This window comes from Rattus norvegicus, chromosome 20 (assembly GCF_036323735.1).
Source record: "Rattus norvegicus strain BN/NHsdMcwi chromosome 20, GRCr8, whole genome shotgun sequence".
NCBI lineage: Eukaryota > Metazoa > Chordata > Mammalia > Rodentia > Muridae > Rattus > Rattus norvegicus.
This window is the reverse complement of record NC_086038.1, coordinates 8,629,258-8,651,576: the sequence shown is the minus strand read 5'-3', so window position 1 is coordinate 8,651,576 and position 22,319 is coordinate 8,629,258. Positions and strand designations below refer to the sequence as shown.

The window sequence follows — 22,319 nt, the reverse complement described above, 5'->3', positions numbered from 1 at the left end:
GGTGCGTCTGAAGACAGTGACAGTGTACTCATATGCATAAATAAAGACTATGGTATGTAGAGTTATTCTTTGAAATTCAAGACCACTGGGAGAGATGAGAGCAACTGAGTGGCTTGGGGAACGTGAGACTTGTTCTCTGGGATCTGAAGAAGTCATTAGACACACAGGGCCTTCCCAGGCTGAAGTGAAGGCACGGGGCTACAACGTCTGCATTAGATAGCCGTCCTAAGTATATTCACCATGTTCCCCTCACACAACTTGAGTGGACCGCTCCAAGTACAGAGACTGTAAACTTTTATGCAGACACACAGGCTAAGACTTCATCCCTGGGCACTCAATCTAGCTGCTTTTTTAAATATCTTTTTTCTCCGGTCCTGGAGATTAAGCCCAGGGTCTTGCACTAGCCAAAGCAAACTCTACCAGAGCGGCATTCTTGGCCCAGAGACACAGATCTCATTTAGAGTTTTCAGGGCAGCTTAGATGAAAAGAGGAACCACTGAGCCACAGTTTCCTCCTCTACAAAACAATGCCAGCTACTTAAATCACTTCAGGATGCTTGGCTTTGGAAGAACTGTCCTGTGGGAGATTTCCTGCAGGGAATGCAAAGCTATCAAGTGCAGAGTTAAGTCACTCAGGAAAGACATCCCTAGGTTCTGGGAAGTTCTTCCTTCTGGGGAGGCACGGTACTTGACAAGCGGTAGGTAGGTGGGGGAAGGTTTGCAAGCGTGGGCTCAGGACAGTATGGACAAGCATGTTTTCCGTGGGACCAGCTAGCATTGTGTGCCTGGCTAAAGACAGGTACACAGCGTTCAGAATTCAGTAGTATTAGCAGATGGGTGGGGGTTGACAGCTTTTTGTGAAGAGTGAGTCACCCCATGTGACCATTCCTGTCTCTATGGTGGTAGCTGGGGATGTGGGGGAAGGGGCACAGGCAATCTAGGACTTTTCATAAAACCAGGTTTTCAAAGAAGAAAAAGTGTTCAAGATCATCAAGCTTTAGCCAGCAGAGCAGAAAGTCTATAAAAGTACACATTGTTTCTCCTCTTTTAAAAAAAATTGACATTAGTTGCCAATACATAGAGAATGATAGATTTTAAGCCTGACAATGCTGGATGCTTCTATTATAGCACATGGCAAAATTTCCAGAACACTGCCCATCTGCCTGAGCTATTTAAGCACTGAAATGCTCTGTTGGAGAATCATGGAAGACTTGGGATAAAATGTTTTTCCCAGAAAGTATTAGTGAACATATTAGCATGTTAGTATTAATATTCATGTGTGTGTGTATGTGTGTGTGTCTCTGTGTGGGCATGTGTGTATGTGAGTACAGAAGTTCTGGGTCCAGAAGAGGACACTGGATCCCTCTGAGCCAGTGTTTCAGGAAGTGAGTTATGAGTGAGTGCTGGGAAGCAAACTCCAATCCCCTGCAAAAGCAGTGTACACTCTTTTTTTTTTTTTTTAAATATTTATTTGTTATATATAAGCACACTGTAGCTGTGTTCAGACACACCAGAAGAGGGCATCGGATCTCTTTACAGATGGTTGTGAGCCACCATGTGGTTGCTGGGAATTGAACTCAGGACCTCTGGAAGAGCAGTCAGTGCTCTTAACCACTGAGCCATCCCTCCAGCCCCAGCAGTGTACACTCTTAACCACTGAGCCATCGCTCTAGCCCAGCAGTGTACACTCTTAACCACTGAGCCATCGCTCCAGCCCAGCAGTGTACACTCTTAACCACTGAGCTGTCGCTCCAGCTTCACTGCTCGCTCCTTACTAGAAGATCTGAAAGGGCCCTGATGGAATGTATGACTATTAGCAAAGTGAGTGGTTAATAAAGTGATTGCTTACACACTTTACGGGATCACATGCAAAGTATATCCCTTGGTAAAGAAATGAGACTCAGACAATTCCTTTCATCTCAGCACCCAGAAGGCAGGCAGGTCTATTGGAGTGCAAGGATGGCCAGGGCTACACAGTGAGGCCCCGCCTCTCAAACAAAACAAACTAGAAGAGGCTAACCTGGTATTAGCTACTGGACTCAAGCCAATTAAACTTAGGGCATGTAGCTGTAGTTTTGGAACTACAGCCCCTCTGACAAAGTGAGTAACAAGGCCAACTACACATATAAAACTCCATCTTAACAAAATGTCATCAGCAGATAGGAAACAGACTTTCTTTTTTTCTAAGGCATGAGGAATATGTGTCTAAAGAACCCACGGTATCTATTTTACACACACACACACACACACACACACACACACACACACACACACAGAGAGAGAGAGAGGGAGAGAGAGAGGGAGAGAGAGAGAGGAGAGAGAGGAGAGAGAGGAGAGAGAGAGAGAGAGAGAGAGAGAGAGGAGAGAGAGAGAGAGAGAAGAGCCACAACTTGGCTCTTTGATGTTACTTGGAATGCTTTCTGGCCTAGACAATGATTTTTTTCTTTTAATCTGGACTTGGAACTAGTTATTACCCAGAATCTAAATATGGGAAATTAAAGTTACAAACATTTAAGAAAGTGTATGTGTGTGTGTGTGTGTGTGCGCGTGCCTGTGTGTGTTTTTGCCACAGCTCATGTTTGGAGGTCAGAGGACAACTTTTGAAACACTATTTTGTGTGTGTGTATACTCAAGCATGTGTGCCATGTACACGCATAATCGAAGAATGACATGAAGAGGTTGGTTCTGGATACCAGGTGGGTCCGCATCGGGCTGAACAGCAACAAGTGCTTTTATCCTGTGAGCCATGTGGCTGGCCCCATAACATTCTTCTTAAAATGCGGAGCATCATTAGTAGGTAGCTGAGCCTCGAAGATGTGAGGCCTAGTGGGTGCTCCTTAAGTCATTAAAACGTGAGTCCTTGCAGGGTACTGTGGGATCCTTGCTTTTTTGTTTTCTTTTGGCTTCCTGGTCATGAGGTGAGCGGTTTTGCTCCTCCATGCACTCTGTCACTTCACAGGTCTAAAACAACGGAGCCAGCCATTACCACACTGAAACCTCTAGAACAGGAGCTGGGCCAAACATGGTTGTCCTGGATGTTTTCGTTGAGGTGCTGATGGGAGACTACCAGACCAACGCAGAGACATGCATACGAATCCACTCAGTTACAAATGCCAAGTGAACACATTTCCTCGGGGCTTTGGGACAGGGGCACGAAGAGGGAAGGAAGCATGGTTATGCAGTTCAGTTGTCTAACTTACATCACTCACAGGCGAGACACACTGCTCATCACGAGTGGTTAAAAGACTTGCAGCTTCCAACTCTAAAAGTTTGCTCTCAGGTTCAAGTAAGGAGCGGAATGGGATCACGCACAGCAGCCCTGTAACACAGACAGTGCTGAGCTGTGTAAGCCATGTTTTCTAGCCCCCCTGCAAGTGAACCGGGACTGCACGGTATGAATGGGTAGTTCCTGGGTTGTAGCATCGGGAATCCTCTTACTAATTTTGTGATCTTGAGTAATTATGCAAGCTCTCGTGAGGCAGCTTTCTGATTCCTAAGCACAGGCATAGGAACCGTGTGCCTGGCATGAGGCAAGCGACACTAGTAGAGTAAATGCTGCCGTGCATGGACATTGTCTTAATAGTATGGAGAAAGAGCATTTAAATCAATTCGAACTTGGTTTTCTTAGGAAGGTAACTGCCTGTCCTGGCTCTAAATCTTGGTCTATTAACTCTTTCGCCCTTATACAGTTTGCCATAGTATACCTGTGCCTTAACAAACAAACCAAAACCAACAGAACCCTCCCAAAACCCCCCAAAAACCAAAACCCATTTATGGCAGCTAGTTATCTACCCACGTGTGTCTACCTCTCCTCCAAACTGAACTGCTAGAACAACTGAGCGACAAGCATAGTTCTCTGGACAGAAGGTGGCACATCTTCTATTAATTCTCAAGTGTTGGGTGAAACTCGTTGGATTTGCTAATGGTTGCTGTTACCAGCTGCTGGGTCTAACATAAAAGTGGAAGTTATATTCTTTCTCTTTGATGCCCTTCACATCTCTGCTTCTCTCATCAGTCACAGACCCGTGCAGTTTGGCCATTTGACATTTTCCTCTAAATGTGGACGGCCACTCCATTGGACTGTAGTCACAGTGCTCAGTCTGTGAGGTAGCCTGATAAACTGTCCCCTCTCTTCCTGGACAAAGGAGAACGCACCAGGGAGCTGTCCTCTTTATTCTCCACACTACTGGTTTCTTATGGCTGTTGTGACAAGTCAGTACAAACCGCATGGACACCATCCCAATTCTCGTTACAGTTCTAGAGGTCAAGCCCTAGATTCAAGAACCCAGTCGTTTGCCCTTTCCGGCTTCTGTAGGCTGCCTGTGCTCCTTTGTTCCTTTTTAAAGGCTGACTGGGCAGTAGCTTCAAAGCTGTCTCCCCTGCTTCTCTCGTAAGCTTTTTTTTTGGACTCTGATGCTCTTGTCCCAGCAGGCCAGTTTCAAGGCAATCTCCTCAATTTTCACTGAACCATGTCTGCAAACTCCCTTCTGTCACCTTACAGAAAGGATCATCACATTAGGGTGACGGGAGTGTGGGTTGGGGGTTGTGGGTCTTGGTGGGGAACACGATTCTGTAAAACACAACCAACAAAGTTGGGATTGGGTATCACCTGTGGGCGGTTTCCTAATATTAAACTCTAGGGTTTGCTCTGTAGCCCTGAACTAGGCGTCTTCATCTTACCACACTGTTTCTTCAAAGATTTCCCAGTCTAGCTTGTCCCCTTTGTTGTTCTTTTTTTTTTTCCTTTTCTTTTTTTTTTTCCGGAGCTGGGGACCGAACCCAGGGCCTTGCGCTTGCTAGGCAAGCGCTCGCCCTTTGTTCTTTTAAATTTACTAATACCGAAGTCAGTTCTCCAAGGACAAGTAGATTGGGGACATACATAGTGGGAGGTGGAGGTTATTAAATTGATGGAGGCCGTCCCCAACTAACATATCCACATTCCATCGTTCTACCACGTCATGGGTGAGGAATGCCACTACGATTTGGTAACTTATACACAAAGGCAGCTTTCTTTCCGTCTTGCTAAATGTTACTCCCACCTATCTCAGCACCCATGCTAGAAACCTGGCCTACCTATTCATCCTCCGCTTTTCCATCCCTGGCCTCTGCGTTTCCATCCCTACCACCAGCATCTTGGTTGTAGCTCTGTTTGCTTCCTTGGCCCAGCCCTTGCTAGGTCTGTTCATTTTTTTCTTTTCTTTTTTTTTTTTTTTTGGATCTTTTTTTCGGAGCTGAGGACCGAACCCAGGGCCTTGCGCTTCCTAGGCAAGCGCTCTACCACTGAGCTAAATCCCCAACCCCGGTCTGTTCATTTTCAACTGCCTATTTAAGACGTCTTTGCTTGGAATTAAGTCTTCAAATCCCGCACCCAGGTAAGCCTCTAACTTTCGTGTGAGACGGCTCTTCTGTTTCAGCCAGGATCAATCAGACCTGCAACCCAATTTCTGTGGCTTCAAAGCCCACAAGTCCCCGCTTCTTACGGGAAAGATGGAGTCTAATGGGCTCCATACTTAACACTTGGTAGTCCTGGAAGGTGGAGTACTTATGTCCCGGCTTCTGTCAGGGTCTGAAGTTAGGAGTTCGAATGAGACCAGGTTCCCCCGGCAGCCTCGCACGCATTATCTCGCTCTAAATCGACACCTTTCTAGAGCAAGCAGGTCGGGTATTAGTCTTCTCACTTACAGAACGAGGAGACTGAGTCGTGGTCTTTCGGGCCTGGCTTTCATAGCACCTTGATGCAGTTAATGACTCCCTTGGCTCACTCTTTCTCCTTGTCCAACTTTCTCGCACCTAGCTGACTGCCCATCAGGCCAGCGCCTAACTGCAGAAGGACGAGGCTTTCTGCAACAGGCGCTCCTGCTCTTCCCCATACGCAGTGACGCGACCGATGACGCTATTCAGTGACGTGCGATGACAAGCCTTGCCCCGAGCCAGGTGTCCGCAGTGCGGTCACACCCTGAGGGCCCAGTTCAGGAGGGGCAGTGGCTCCGACCTGGGGGGAGACGCGCCGCAAGACCCCCGCCTGAAGCGAACTGAGGCCCTGAAGTCCTGGATCCTACCCGCCCGCGGTTGATCCGTTGCTAAGTGACGCCAGCGCGCAAAGCGCGTGCGCGGCCACGGCGGTGTGCGTGAAAGCGGGCGCGCGCCGCGACGGCGGCGGCGAGGAAGGCGGCGACGGCGGCGGTCCAGGGGGCGGTGGCCACGAGGCGGGGTCGCTGCTGGCGGAAGAGACGTGTGTGGCGGCGTCTAGGTCGCTGAGGAACATCGTCGGGGTAAGTCGCCCGGACCGTTCGTGGGAGGTGGGGCCTGGCCGCACCTGCTGCGCGGGCCCGGGGCGCGAGGACGCGCCCCCCCCCCCGCCGGACCCGCGCGCGCCGCTCCACGCCCCTCGGCCGCTGGTTCCGGGGGCGGGGACGGGGGCTGACGAGGGTCAGTTCCGGGGCCTGGAGCTCTGGGGGCGCGCAGGAGAGATGGGTGCCGAGGGACAAGTGACTAGATTCCAGGGTGACGCCGCCAGCTTCCCTAACACGGAGGAATCCCAAGCGGGAGAAGCCCGTGTTCCTCAGCAGCCTCGCGTCCACACTGAGACGCGACTGTGCAAACCTGACAGACGCGGAAACGGGGACCCTAGAGGTTGGGGTTCGCAAAGTTTTGGGTTATCCGCGAAGGGCTTCGTTGGCTCTACTCTGGCGGGTCTGGGAGTAGGAGTGGATTGTGAGGGAGAGAGTTAGAACCTGTGCCTGCGTGAGCGTCGGGCACACCCACGACCTGGGGAAGGCGACCTGTCAGTGTAGATGAGGGTTGGCTAACCTGTTGCCTGGACCTTCCAGCCTCACGTGCATGCCCACGTGCTTCTCTGACATTTAAAAAAAAATCCAGCGTTGATACACATTTTGAAGCTAAGGGACCATATCCATCCAGTATTGTTACTTCCACATAGACTCAAATCTGCCCTTGTATCTATTTCCCAGAACTGGGCTGTGCTTTGGTCATTGCAATGGCCCTGCGGGCAGGACAGCCCTGCCTTTTTTTTTTTTTTTTTGTCTGTGTTTTCCTAGGAGCAGTGCGAGCTGTTATTTATCTGGTGGAAATAGAGGTTCTGTTCCACGCGTGGGATGTCATGGTGAAGCTGGAGTTAAGCCAGTATACAGGATTCTAGTGGGTCAGTTGCGTGTGGTGGTTTATTAAGGAGGGATAATGGAGACGCATGGAAGAAATAATTCTTCCCGTTATCGGTTAAAGGCAGTGCCAAAAACCAGTGACCGGATAGGGAGCAATGACATTTGATCATGCGTAAAAATTGAAGGACATAACTTTAGCGTTTCCACCCCGAATCTACAATCCGGAGGTTCAGTTTTATAACTGAGTCGCTGTAACGTATGACCTCTGAAGTGCTCACGTCTTGAAATCCGTAAAGCTTGCGCTGTAAAACCAAAATATTCAGGAGCCACTGTTGTTCTGCGAGCTTTTGGGAGTAGAGTTACCCGTTTTCCCTTTTGCCTGTGTCTCCTAGAAAACTGTTCGCCCCCGAGTAGATAGCTACGTAATGATGGAGCCTCATACTGAGTGGACATGGTTTATCAGTACTTGGGGAGCATTTAGTTTCATTCTTCACTTAGTGTGACCACCTCCCTCTTTCCAGAGTTGTGCCTAATTAGTGAGAGGATTGTGGAGTCCCAAGTGAGGTCTGAAACCAGCCCTTTTTCTTTTAAGAGTGAGCCATCCAGTCAGGAAAAGAAATTATATATCAAAGAATCCCAGAAGGAAGTGAGGTGGCAGTATTAGGTGGGGGGGGGGGGCAATAGTATAGGAGACATTTACACAGGAAGAGGTCAGAGCTAGGGTTGGCCTTTAAATGGAAAGTAAGATCGGAATTAGGAAAGAGTTAAGTCCTGTGGCGAAGAGTTAGTGCTAATTTGGTCACACGATGGCGGAAGGATATTTTGAGGAGACTTGTGTGACTGGAGCAGAGAAGGTTCCCTGTACAGAAATAGTGGGGAGAGAGACTTCACAGGGTGGCAGTAAGAGTGTTACACACATCCCATTAATTCCAGGGAGGAGGGGCTCTACTTGAGGAAGTGCTTCCATCAGACTGGCCTGTGCAGGAGTGTGGGGCGTTTTCTTAACTGATGGGTGACATAGGAGGGCCTACCCAGCCCTCACATAGCTACGCCTTGGCAGGTGGTCCTGGGTTGTAGGAGGAGGCAAGCCAGGAGACTGCATCCGACTTCTGCCTCCAGGGCCTGCCTTTGCTTTTCTTTTTTTCTTTTTTTTTTTTTTCTTTTTTTTTCGGAGCTGGGGACCGAACCCAGGGCCTTGCGCTTGCTAGGCAAGCTCTCTACCACTGACCTAAATCCCCAACCCCTGCCTTTGCTTTTCTTGAGGGTGAACAGTTATAGCCTGTCATCAAAATAACCCCCCTCCCAAGCTGGTTTTGATTAGGGTTTTATCACAGTAACAACAAATCAACTGGGACAGAGTCTGTCTGTAGGGTGGGATAAGGTGTTATTAATCAAAATAAAGTCTTAGACAAGGATAAGTTGCAAGTGTTATTCTTCTAAAACACCCATTTTTGTTTTGTTTTTCTTTAAAAAATTGCTTATTTTAATCTTTGTTTCTTGAGATAGGGCTTTAGATTTATCCCTGGCTGGTCTCGAACTGTACACTTAGTATGCTCTTCCTGACTCTGCTTCCTGAGTACTGGAAGGCACCAAGCCCTGCCTAAAGATGAATGTTAACTTCCTTAGAGGATATGTGGCTGAGCCAGGATCACATTTCTGTGTCCTCTGGCTCCATTTAGTAATTAGAATAAATGTTTCATTCCTGCGTATTTATCCTGGGTTGTCCGTATTACGTGGCTTAGCCACTAAAATGTACCTAATGGGCTTAGGCTGCTGTTTTGGACATTGACAGAAATGCTTTAACCAATGTTGTCATCTAACTACACTCGGTGACACAGTTTCCGTCACGATTATCTCTCACAGTGCCCTGCCAAACAATAACTGCCAATCCTGTGACAAAAGTACAAAGGTGTAGCTAGAAAGGGAGTCTGTCTGAAGAAGGTCCTAAGAAACAGCGACAAAAGGATCTGACAGTAACTAGACTCTGCTGGAGAATATTAAGCCATCTATATAACGTTTTTCATTATTAGAAAATTCTTGAGCTCTTTGTAGTGACACATACTTGTAATCTCAGCACTTGGAAGCATCCTCTGCAGCGTGAACTGAAGCCAGCCGGGGCCACGTGAGATTCTGTCTCACCTTCGTCTCCCCTCTCCCCGAAAAAGACAAAACTCTGTGGGCTGGTTTGTAAGCCAGAGGTCGAATTGCTGAGATGTATAAAGTTACTCAGCAAGCGCTGCATTATTTAACATCTCAGCAAATATTTATGAGGCGCTAGCTATGACTAGATGCTCATTCCGTCAGGTGCCGAGAGGACAGATGAATGGGAGCTGTGGTACCTTTGACATGCGGGTGTTTGTCAGAGATGGTAAACCTCCAGCTGTCGTAAGCTGTGATAAGTTGAGCACTTTGAGAATTAACAAATTACTAGAGGAATTGACCACACTTGGGGAAACATTGATGACAGAAGATGAGAAGAGGCTAGATATTAAGTAGATTCCTGCTGTATGTAAAGAGGAAGGCACCTTTCTAGGTAGACAGTCTTTGCTGAGCGTTAAAATTGAGTGGTTCTTTAGGGAACAACCCGAGTTGTTTACCAGCTTACTGTGTGTCAGTGGAGATAGGATAGATACATTAGAGCCAAATTATGACTGGATCTAGGATTTTCTTTGACAGGGTCTCTCTCTTTAGCCCTGGCTGTCCTGGAACTCATTATAGAGCCTTGGGCTCAGTGCCTCTGCCTCCGGAGCACTGTGATTAAAGGGGGTGCCACCAGCTCTTGCCCACTCTATTCTAAACGGTCTCGACCCACTGTTCATTGACTTGGCAGTGGAAACCAGATTAAGCTCATGATCAGGGAGCAGGCGGCAGCCCACATAGGCTGCTGTAGAGGAGGGAGATGGACATGCTGCTCTCTCAGGAGAGGGACAGGGATGGAGAGCAGTCAGGGACATTCTAGTTGCTAAGAGTTTGCAATTTTAAGTATGTAGAGGGGAGGGGATAGGTAAAGATGATGGCCTGCCATGAGCAGGTGGGTGATTATGATGCCATTGATTAGAAAATAAAGGAGGATGGGTTGCAGTGCAGACAGGCCATGGTGCTGTGTTAGTTTTAAGGAGCTTATGTGGAGTTTCAGTTGACAGATCCTCTAGGTAGATAAGTCGGAATTCTCCTGTGGAGTTGATGAGAGGACCAGGAACAGTGTAGTGTAAACCCGAACTGTTGGACCCTTGGAGGTAAGAGGATATGAGGTCAAATCCTTGAACTTTTGTACTATTTATTGGCTCAGTGACCATGTCTCCAATTGATGTCCTTATCCTCTGCTTTTTGTTGGAATTAAAGCATTCTTGTGAAGACCAAGTAAGGCACGTGTACTTGGTGATGGCAGGATGTGTTGTGCACACAAACACTGAACGGTAACAGTAGTAAACTTGTGTACACGGAGATGGTCTAACTATATAAATCAGAGGCTGGCAGTTGGAAAGGACAAAGAATGGGACATGTGAAGCATGCATGGTTCCAGCTCACGACCGGCTCTCAATCTGCTTCTGTTTCTGTGAGAAAATACTAGAAAACAAAGAGTTTCAGCCGCAGAAATTTGTTCCCTCAGAGTTCTAGAAGTTGAGATGTCCAAGATCAGGTGCTGGCATATGAGGGGTGGTGTCTGTCTGTCCCTTTCTCTTTTTATGGGAGCCCCACTCCTGCAGTAGCAACAGAGGCCTCATGCTTTTATTACCTCACAAACGCTCCATCTCTACACAGTTGCGCTGAGGATTAAGTGTCCAACCCCTTCCACCTGTAGAACCTTTTCCAAACTTGAGCAGGCAACTGCAGAACATGGAGGCCTTGGTAAAACACAGAAATCCAGGCCCTTTCCCTGTAAGTTTCCCATTGAGGACGTGTGGGTGGGGCTTGAACAGTGCCCAGGTGAGGCTGTGCGGGGACCACATTGAGCACCGTTGGAGACCCGTGCGCTAGGGGAGTGAGCATGGGCAGAAACGGAGCTGTGGAAGTGTTTGGAGGTCTAGGGAGGAGTGCAGAGAGAATCAAGAGTGGAATGGTTTCGAACCGTAGGGTCATCACCTGAGGAGTTTCCATTTAGTGATGTTTTCTCCAGAGTCTACCAACAGCCAGGTACGTGACAGTGTGTGGATGAGTATTTTAAACTGCTGATCCATCGCCGTGGGTGAGCATGTGCCCTTCACACTGATTTCATTTGGGTTCCTGCATCGAGATGAGGATACCATTTCTAATTTTACACATATAAAATAGCTAAAGACTCTTTTCCATAAGCTGATGTGTAACTTGTGCATTTGGCTTTCTGTTACATACTTAGTCCTCACCCCCACACCCCCCCCTTTTTCATTTTAGGAAAAAAAATGACAGTTCAGGTTGTAAAATCATCATCATCTTCCTCCTCCTCCTCCTCTTCCTCCTCTTCTTCCTCCTCCTCCTTTTTTTTCCCTTTGGAGAAATTGACACAGACCAGAGTGACTGGGGAAGTGAGGAATGGCCTCTATCAGAGTGGCCCGTGGCTGTGTCTGTGGGACATTGCTTTGTTTAATGGTTCACATGGAGGGCCCAGCCTACTGTGCTTATTGCCGTCACGGGCAGGTGCTTCTGGGTGGTATGGGAAACTGAGAGAAGCAAGGGAGCAGGCCGGGAGGCAGAGTTCCTCATGGTCTCTGCTTCAGCTGCTGCCTTCGAATTCCTGCCTGAGCCCCTGCCCTGACTTCCTTCCGTGATGGCCTGTAAGCCCTAAACCGAAATAAACCCTTTCCTCCCCATGTTGGTTTTAGTCAGTGTATTATCACAACGGCAGAAAGAGCACAAAGTCTGTGCGAATGGCGTGTGTCAGGATTCCAGTGTGGGTCATACCGTCAGGGAAGCAATGATAGGCTCCTTGCTTCTAGGGAGTTTACAGAAAGTCTGGAAAGTGTGCAAGCCAAGGGATAGAACCTGTCTGGTTAACCTAGATGTAGAGCACTCTAAGTCTCAGGTCAGCTTGAGGATGGGCATTAGGCTCTCTGGGCCCATGCACTGGGGATAGCTAATGTGTAGCATAGATACTAGTATTTTTTTTTTTAAGTTCTTTTTTTTTTTTTTTTTTCCAGAGCTGGGGACCGAACCCAGGGCCTTGCGCTTGCTAGGCAAGTGCTCTACCACTGAGCTAAATCCCCAACCAGTATTTTTTTTTTTTTTTTTAATTAGGAAGTTGAAAGGAGTTGTTTCTTTTCTCTGTCAAGGTATTAAGTGTTTGCTGGGCAGTAGTGGTGCATGCCTTTAATCCCAGCAGGTGGGAGGCAGAGGCAAGCACATCTCTGTGAGTTCGAGGCCAGTCTGGTCTACAGCGATAGTTCCAAGACAACCAGGGCTACAGAGAAACCCTGTCTTGAAAAACAAAAGATATTAAATATTAACCGTTTTCCCAGACTTTGTGTGAAGTGTTAGGCAGGATCATGGTTCATTGAGCTTTGTTCTGGGCACCTAAAACTGGTTGTAATTCAGTAGGATGAATGCAAGCACATGTATGTTGTCAGGATGGGGGAGGACGCCTGACTTTTTAAAAACTTCAGATTATATTGATAAGAACACTATACTGAGAACTTGAAGTTAAATTTATCAGCTTTTTGTATGCAAGGGGCCCTTGAGGAGTACAGACGTGTTTAGCTTCTTTTCTTTGCAATCCAATTTGTAATTTGGTGGAGGAGAGAGTGCAATTAGAGAGAGAAAATAGACTGCACAGGAATATGTTAAGGCCGTATAAATATTGATTGCAGGCGAGGTACTTGTGCTTGTTGAGTGGGTAAGTGTTCAGTTTTGATTTCAGTTCATAAGCCTTTGTAATCTTTCAGAATTATAACAAGTCTGGGACTGGAGTTGGAGCTTAGCTGGCAGAGGCCTTTGCAGGACATTTCAGATCGAATCTGTGATAGCAGGGTTTAATGCTTGCCTAGCAAGCGTGGAGCCCCTGAGTTCACTCTCTAGTGCTAAAGAAGTCAGGCATGGTGGCACGCACTGCCCACATCTGTATCCTAGCGCTTGGAAGGTGAAGGCAGGAGGGAGGCTCAGAAGTTCATGGTCATCTTCAGCTACATAGGGAATGGGAAGTCAGTTCGGGATGTGTGAGACCCTGTCCAAATTAAAAAAAAAAAAAAGCCATAAATCTGGTCATTTCAACCTCCTAGGCTACCTTTTGCATGTGAATATGAGACACAGAAATATTCCAGAGATCTGTGTCCTTGTGGTTGATGGTTTGGGAGGTCTGCCTAGCATGCTAGCCCGCTTTCCGTTAGTGTAGTACGCGTTTGAGACAAACCAGCCTAATACGAGAAAAGGTTTACTTTGGCTTCTAGTTTCGGAGCTTTACGTCCATGTTGCAAATGCTGATGGGTATTTGTGTTGGAGAAGCATATCATGGCTAGAGTCCAAAGGTTCCGCAGTCACCTTTGAGGGCATGGTCCCAATAAAATCTGCCATGAGGCTCCACCTCCTGAAGGTAGCACTCGTGTGAGTCATAGACTAGGCACCAAGCCTTAATGCATGGACCATGGGAGGATACTTAAAACCCAAGATGTAGCATCCATGTAAGGAGAGTACTAGTTACAATTTGTATCCTAAATGCTGCCCAGGACCCTGTTAATGATGGCGGCATTCTTGGAGAATAGCAGCACTTTTAGGAGCTGGACCTACTAGAAGGAATCTAGGCTATTGGGACAGTATGGAAGATATTTGGGATCCCATCCCGTCCTGTTAGCCTCTCTGCTTCCTGGCCACTCCCTGCTGCCCTGCTGCCCTACTTCAGCACAGGTTAGAAAAGCAGCAGATCGGCGGCTGGTGGATAGAGACTTCAGTGAGCACGAATCTTTCCTCCTTTCAACTTCTCAGGCGTGTGTCAGTGACAGAAAGCTGACTAATGTAAGGGTCATTAACAACAAGGAGCCATGTAGTGAGTGGCAGTGTTGTGTGGGAACCTTTCTGTGTGTTTTTTAACTCTAATGATCTTGAAAACCTGACAACTATCCCATTTGTACTAATGAGCCGAGTGGGTTCCAGAATGGGGAGCAATTTGTCCGCAGTCTGTAGCCAGTGAGGGATGGCGTTGCCTTTCAGCCCTAGGCTGGGACTCTTAATTCCAGTGCTCTTTCTACTTAATGTCAACTCCCGGTTTCAGAATCAGCATGGAGTCCTAGCATGTGATGTCCTAATAGACACACGCACACGCACATGCACACACAGGTACTTCTGCAGAGTATGCGAAACTTGTTAGAACAGAATCTTAGCAAACACTTAAATGCTTGAAGATAATTTGATAACATATTTAAGGCTGGAGAGGAAAGGAGACACAGTCAAAGGCTATATTCTGATTAGCCTATGAACAAGTGCTGTCTTTTGAATGATATATTTTACATAGGCATTTGGTTTTCTTTTTTTTTTAAATCTTTCATTTTAATTTCTTTTTTTTTAAAGATCTATTTATTTATCATATACAAGTACACTGTCGCTGTCTTCACACACACCAGAAGAGGGCATCAGATCCCATTACAAATGGGTGTGAGCCACCATGTGGTTGCTGGGAATTGAACTCAGAACCTCTGGAAGAGCAGTCCGGGCTCTTAACCTCTGAGCCATCTCTCCTGCCTGGTTTTCTTTATGTACAGGTACAACATGTTCTTGAGAAAGAACTGTGGCTTTCCAAGCTCATCAGGAGCATTTTGAGCTCATCAATGGCAAGTAACTTCAGAACGTAAAACCCGGTGGTGGTTTGGAAGAATGGCCCCCATAGGCTCAGAGATTTAAATGCTTGGTCCTCAGTTGCTGGGACTGTTAGGGAATGTGGCCTTGATAGAGGAAGTGTGCCACTAGGACTGCTCTTTGCGTTTGCAAAAGCCATTACCAGTTCGTATTGTGTCTGGGTCCTGCTTGTGGATGTGGGCTTCAGCTACTGCTTCAGTGCTTTGTCTGCCTTTGCCTACCTGTCTTCTACCGTGCTCCTGCCGGAATGGTGGTGGACCACCTTCTGAGACCGGCAGCCCCAGGAAACTCTTTTAAGTTGTCTCTTCACAGCAAGGGAGCAGTGACTCCTTGAAGTCTTATCCCAAGCAATGGAGCACTTGAGACTTAGTAGCTAATCTTCCTGCTGTCTACATCACTTCTTCCTTATTGAAATGTTGACATTTGTCTTTTCACCAAGCAAATTCATTATAATTATGGTATAATTGAGTTGTTTTGATTTGGTTCATTCCTGGCATTTTGACTGACTCACTCTTATTCATCCTATTTCTACTTTCCTGGAAATACAGACTGTAATTATTTTTGTAAAAGTCAGTTTCATCTAACTTAGCAATAAATATTTGTACGGAAATTGTAATTGTGCAAATGCATTAGCTACTAAATACCATACCAGTATCTAATGCATTCCAATAAAGCAAATTTAGTTGTTTCAAACAGCAAACTTGTTTTTTTTTTTTTTAGTGACTGTGGGTCAGGATCTCAAAAATAGCCTTGCTGGGTATTGTAGCTCAGAGAGCCTGGCGAGTTTCTGTTTGGCCTTTGAAGTGCTGTGGACTTTGTCCAAAGGCTCAGATAGGCTGGGAGAGTCTGCTGGAAAGATGGCCCATGCAGATGACTGTTGGGCAGAGGCCTTACGCCACTCATGGGGGTCTGCTTGAGGGTCTGGCAGGGTCACTTGACTTCATCCAGAGCCACTGATGAAAGACTGAGGAAGAACCCACACGTCTACTTGCCCTCTTTGAAGGATCAGTGTTACCTCTGTTTTCTTTCAATTACAGAGTCCAGCCCCTGCTTAAGACAGCAGTTAGGCTCCACCCATTTTGGAAGGAGGAATGGAAGAATTTTGGACAGTTTTTTTTTCTTTTTTTTTTTTTTTTTCGGAGCTGGGGACCGAACCCAGGGCCTTGTGCTCGCTAGGCAAGCGCTCTATCACTGAGCTAAATCCCCAACCCCTGGATAGTTTTTTAAAGTGGACATTTCTCCAGGGGAAGCCATTTCATCAGCTGAGATTGTCTCTGTTAGACACATGCAGTCTTTTTCTGACTCATGTGTTCACAGCATGGGAGAAATGACTACTGAAGCATTATAAAGTTATTAAGCAAGTTTCTGTAACTGGGCTTGTGGATTCCTGGAAGTTCTCTATCTGTCACATTAGGACACTTCATTTAGGCATTTTTATGGGAGGACAAGAAGTAAGAATGACAGGGTCTTACTGTGTAGCCCAGGGAGGTCTCAGATGTATACAGCTGTGCTTCTGTAAGTTCAGTCCCCCTGCCTCTGCCTCCTAACTGCTGCGATTTAAGGCGAGCATCACCACCACCGCCTGGCACACTTGAAACTTTTAATCTTTTAAAATACAGCCACATGGTTTGTCCCAGTCAGTTTTGCCGTCAACTTGACACATCTGGGAAGTGCAGGCCTCACTTGAATAATTGCCTCCATTGGATTGGCTCGTGGGCACATCTGTTGGGCTGATGGTTGCATGAGGATCCTGCCCACCGTGGCGGTGCCGTTTCTTCCCATCATGGCTTCCTTGATGATGCGCAGTGAGTGTGAGATGAAGGAAATGCTCCCCCACGAGGCTGCTTCCGGTCAGCGCCTTACCTCAGCGACCCAGAAGTAAACTAGAACATTCTAGGTAAGAAGTAAACTAGAACATTCTAGGTAAGAAGTAAACTAGAACACTCTAGGTAAGGCCATTGACCTTATCGTTTTCTGAAAAAAAAGTGCTTCCTCAGCTTCTCCTCAGGCAGGCCTCACCTTCAGGTGTCTGCTTGGCTCACCCATGAGTACTACTTAAAAAACAAAACATACTCGGTTGATTTCTCTCGCATTAGTCTGGGTCAGTTTCTCAGTCCATGACCTCACGGCGCCTCCACATTTTTTCTTTTTAATTAGCATATTTTAATTGTACAAAATATGTGGCTCATGATGGCATTTTTCCATGTGTAAATATATTTTGCCCGGCGCAGTGTCTTCTAGGTTTGTCTGGTTAGAGCTTTAGGCAGGAACAGGACAGTGATCTTTCTTCAGTGTCTCCTCGTGAGACACTGTCCTCTTGGGCACGCTGAGTTGGGCCTGCTGGTTCCCCACTGTGAAGCTGTACAGCTCTTCCTGTAACCAGCGTCTCCTGCCTCTGCTCATGCTCAGACTCTGACCTGCCAGCTCAGTATCTTTTATATTCTTTCCTGAGTCGTCGTTGGCGAGGTCGTTGCCAAATTAGGGTTTACTGGTGTCATCGTTCTTTTTATAATTTTAATTGTTTTCTCCATTATCTAATTAGTTACTACTCTGAGTTTGTGGCTGCATTTGTAGATTTTTCAAGAATGAGTCATCATTTAAAATGGCGGATGGGAATCTTGTCAAGTTGGTGCTGTACTCTCCTGGCATGTTCCATGCCTCTCGGATGTCCTCTCTGTTTTCTGGTTTAAGATAGTCCAGGTCCGTCTCATATCTTTCTTACTTTTGCCTTGGAAATCAAATTTTTCTCCAAAGAACCCTAGCACATTCAGAAGCAGTATCTGGCCATAACTACTAGATGACATTGCTTCTGTGCTCTCCTAACAGATAGCTACCTAGGTTGCTCTGTGTGTGTGTGTGTGTGTGTGTGTGTGTGTGTGTGTGACAGAGAGAGAGAGAGACAGAGACAGAGACAGAGAGAGACGGAGAAAGAGAGATCGATCTATTTGTACTATTTGTACTGTATACTCTCCGGTCCACTCCTCCATGGATTTATTGTAGCAATTTGCTTTTTCACAGATAGACTCCTTCCTCCCTTTCTAAAGTGCTGGTCCCTCACTCCAGCCCTGACGGCTCTCACCCATTTGCACACTGCTAAATGTACCGAGGAAGTAGGTTTGCAGTTGCTGATTTGTACCTGTGTGGAAAGAAACTCACTGGCTAGAGGGCAGCATTCTTTGTCAGGGTTAGCGTGGGGGTTGTGGTTCAGCTGCTGTGTTCAAAGGTTCCGGGGTTGATGTTCCTCACCCCTTCCTTCTGTGTGGCTGTCGTCATTTGTAATGCAGTTTGGTATCTTGGTTGTACTTCATGTTGGGCTCCACTCTTTCTACTCTTGCTCATTTTATTGTCCTCATTTTATGAGGCTTAGTAGGCGGTAGCAAACTGTTTCCCACGGAAATACTTGTGTTCTGAGCTTGATGCCGACAGTGTGAACTGCACTCATGAAGTCTCACGAGACTGATGTCTTCCCTAGCTCGCTGACGTGCTAGAGGTGAAGGGCAGTGTGGTGGAGAGAGAAATCCCTTGGTAATATCTTATCTGCGCCAACAACAACAACTTCTTTTGTTGACAGGGTTTCTCTGTGTAGCCCTGGCTGTCCTGGAACTCACTCTGTAGACCAGGCTGGCCTCAAACTTACAGTCCCGCCTGCCTCTGCCTCCTGAGTGCTGGGACTAAAGGCGTGCACCACCACCTGGCTCTCATTAACTGTTTTAAGTCACTTTTGCAGCAGGTAATATGAGAATTGTGTTCAAGATCCCAAGGGTATGCACGCTGAGATGAAGTGTGTAATCCATACCCCATACTCCAGTTCCTATTTCTTGTAACTGGCCTCTGTTGCCCCTGGTTCATTGATTCATTCAACTGAGACTTATGAGGTGACTCTTAGATGCCAGGCACACCTCTGTGTTTGGAGACGTAGACATGAACAAAGCAGGCCAAGAGCTGCAGTATGGGGCATCCCCTCTGTCAGGGGACAGTGTGGCTGGCGATGCGCCTCAGCAGGTAAAGGTGTTGGTGCCAAGCTTCACAACTTGAATTTGACTCCTGGTACTCACATGGTGGAAGAGAATTGACTCCCAAGAGATGTCTTCTGACATCCTAGTGCACTCCATGTCCCGTTTCTAAATAAACGAAAGAGAGAATAAGAGGCAAAAATTAAATTTCATAAGGCTGTGGACGTAGTTTAGTGGTAGAGCACTTGCTCATTATTATTTGAAGACATAGGTTCCGCTTCTATCACTAAAGAGAAAAAAAAGGCCTTGTCTATCTTTAAAGAAATAGCCCGTGTAAGTCCAGCATGCTTCCATGTTTAGTTAAGAAAACTTTAAAGAAAGGGTTCTACCGTGAGTCTTCATCGGTCCTTATCTGTACTCTCATTTCTCCCCTCTCTATGCTCTCCACATGCCCCTCCCTCCTCCCATTAGCTGCTTCTTCCCTAGCTTTCCCCTCACCTCTGTCTTCCTATTGTGGTTTTACCTGTGGTATTTCCCACCTCCCTTAAGATCTCTCCCTGTTCCATTCCCTATAAAATGTACATGCACACACATACATGACATGTAATTTTAAGTTTAGATTATGCATATAAGAGAAAATGCAGTGTTTGTCTTTCTGAGTCTTGCTTATTTGTTTAACATAAGGATTTCCGGTTGCATCCATTTTCCTGCAGATGTCATGGTTTTATTCTTTAGGGCTCATAAGATTGCATCGTGCGTGTGCCAGTTTCACCTGTTGGTGGACACGTGGACTGGCCCTGTTTCTGTCTGCTGTGAATGCGCAGCTGTGTTCATGGATGTGCAAGTCTCTGCTATGTGAAGACTTGAGTCTTTTGTGTCCACCTTGAGTTGTGTAGCTCAGTCACATGGCTATTTTAGTTGGTTTTGAGAAGCTTCCAATTGATTGCCATTGTGGCGATAGCGGTGACTAATTAATTAGGTTAGGTTAGTGACTAAGAAGGTGTCCGTTCTTCCCACCCCAAATTCTGACCTGTAATTTCTGTTACTTGTTTTCTCGATGACTGGGGTAAGGTGGACACTCAAAGTATTATCTTCCCTGATGACTAAAGATGATAGGCACTTAAAAAAAATCTTCTTGGATAGTTTGTGTTTTTTTCTTAAGACAGACCTGTCTGTTGAGTTTGTTATTAGCCCATTTATTAGTTGGTCAGCTGATTTTTGTGTTTAAATTTTGGAGTTCTTTCTATATCCTGAATATTAATCCTTTGTCTGATGTTTAGTTGGCAAAGGTTTTTTTCCTTATTCTGTAGGCTTTCTCTTCATTCAGACGATTATGTCCTTTGCTATGCAGAAGCTTTTAATTTACTGTAACCTCAGTTGTCACTTAGGACCATTTGTTGTGCCATTGGAGTCTCTTTCGTGAGGTCTTAGCTCACCTCTCACTGTGTGTTCCTCTACCAGCTTCAGGTCTTACATTAGGGTTTTTGATTTATTTCATATTGATTTTTGTGGCAGATGAAAGTCTATTTCATGTGGAAATATAGTTTTCTTTTAGTAAAGAGGTGGGTGTGGTGGTTTGAGTGAGGTCGGCCACCGTAGGCTCATATATATGCTTTGTTAGTTCCTAGTTGGTGAGCTGTCAGGGAAGAATTAGAGAGGTGTGGCCTTGTTGGAGGAGGTATGCTGGTTGGGAGGGCTTTGAAGTTTTTAAAAGCTCACACCAGGTCCAGTCTGTCTGTCTGTACCTGGGTGTCTTCTGTCTCTGATTCTGTTTCTCTATGTCTATGTCTCTCCATCTCTGCTACCGTGCTCCCCACCATGATGATAATGGACTAACCCTCCGAAACGCTAACCAAGCCCCTAATTAAATGCTTCCCTTTATAAGAGTTGCTGTGACTATGGTGTCATTTCATAGCAGTAAAACACTAAGACACTGTTTTTTCTCTGTTTGTTTGACAACTTTGAAAAATTTAGGTGGCTGTAACTGTGTTGATTTATTTAGGTAAATGTAAGAGAAATTAAAAAAATAGAGTAAACGTACTTTTTTAAATGGCTTAGCGGTTAAGAGCACTGGCTGCTCTTCCAGAGGTCCTGAGTTCAATTCCCAGCACCTACATGGTGGCTCACAACCATCTGTAATGGGATCCGATGCCCTCTTCTGGTGTATCTGAAGACAGTGACAGTGTGCTTATATACATAAAATAAATAAATAAATCCTAAAAAAACAAGTAGCGGAAAATAAAAATATTACTAAATATGGAGAAAAACGAAAAGGGAGGAAACCCGGGGAAACACAGAAACTAGTGAGAAGAACAAATATTGTCTAAAAATGAAAAAAGTAAAAGTTAGATGAAGGGGAATAACAAAAAAACCTTAAAAAACGCTTACCAAATACAATACAGTAAACATCCTGCTAAACATGTAGAAAAAAAGCAAATCACGTCGGGGGGGGGGGGAATAGGGCGATAGAAAAGCTGCTTTCTGAGCCCCCCAAACGTGGAGGCTGTCAGTTGTTACGTGCTCGGAAGGAGTGAGGTCAGCTGAACTTCCTGACTCTTCTCTGCCTTCCTCCCCGCTCTGTGTGTTCTGTAGGTGTCCCCGTCTCTTTGAGTTTCTTCACAGTGGCTGCTTTCCTTCTTTGCACAACAGAGGCCTCTGCTGGCCACACCTAGCTTTGCACCCTGTAGGCTAAGCCGCTTTCTGAGACTCCCAAGGATTGGTTCCTTGTTTGGCTACTTTAGCTGAAGGAGTCTCCCAGGTTCATCGGGAGTAAGAAGGCAGCCTCAGTACTAAGGTCTGTCGGAGCAACCCCGACATGCTTCAAGGCCTCCTGGGTTTTCAGTCACCCTCTTAGGGGGGTGCTACTATGGTTTTTTTTTTTTTTTTTTGTTCTTTTTTTCCGGAGCTGAGGACCGAACCCAGGGCCTTGCGCTTCCTAGGCAAGCGCTCTACCACTGAGCTAAATCCCCGACCCCTGCTACTCTGGGTTTTGAGAATGGTCCTGAACCTTCAGATTCTCCAGGCCACAGCAGCAGAAGATGGGTGGCCACAGAATTTGATCCATCCTTTGGCCTTAAGCTCAGAGATCTCAAACTTCAGGGTAATTCTCAGTTGCTGAGGTCTGTTCCAGGCCATTGTTGGTCCTGTCACCTCCTGTGCCCTTCCTACCTTGTGCTAGCGTTTCCTGCCACCTTCACTCTGCAGCTTGTCAGGGTGCAGCCCTCTGACTCTTCAGGGCTGCCTCCCTGGGATCCTCAACTGGGGGCTAAGGTGAGGCAAATCGAGGCTCTGTAGGCTGGGGTCTCTGTTTTGGGTGTCCTGGGTGGTTCCCCTTCTCTCTTAAGTTAGTGCCCGGCTTCTGCCCTCTAAGGGATACTGTGAGACTTCTCCTTGCTGTTGTCTTGTGAGTGGAACCCTCGTCTCACCAACACCTGCGAGTGGGTTTCAGGCTTGCGGATGGCTGTGGGCTTGTCCCGAGGGCAGGGCCACCC

General features: G+C 46.5%; 1 protein-coding gene and 1 long non-coding RNA gene across 7 annotated transcripts in view; one reads left to right on the top strand and one right to left on the bottom strand.

Moving 5' to 3' along the window:
* Window positions 1–1,445: 1,445 nt before the first annotated feature.
* Window positions 1,446–5,820, bottom strand: LOC102548069 (uncharacterized). The gene is made up of 2 exons (XR_362068.4): window positions 5,682–5,820; window positions 1,446–4,569 (listed from the first exon to the last, which is right to left on the bottom strand). It is a non-coding gene; the product is annotated as an uncharacterized LOC102548069 (long non-coding RNA).
* A 319-nt stretch (window positions 5,821–6,139) lies between these two features.
* Btbd9 (BTB domain containing 9) overlaps window positions 6,140–22,319 on the top strand; it is a 357,625-nt gene continuing 341,445 nt past the window's right edge. For 2 of the 6 annotated variants that reach the window (XM_006256185.5, XM_039098534.2), the window contains exon 1: window positions 6,140–6,271. Coding sequence is in view for 3 of the 6 variants with exons in the window: in XM_063279040.1 (XP_063135110.1) it covers window positions 10,958–10,999 (42 nt within the window). In the remaining 3 variants the exon portion in view is untranslated. Of the gene's footprint in view, window positions 6,272–10,284; window positions 10,357–10,397; window positions 11,255–22,319 lie in introns of those variants that run through there. The other 4 variants (NM_001013073.1, XM_063279040.1, XM_063279037.1 and 1 more) reach the window with 4 other exon arrangements.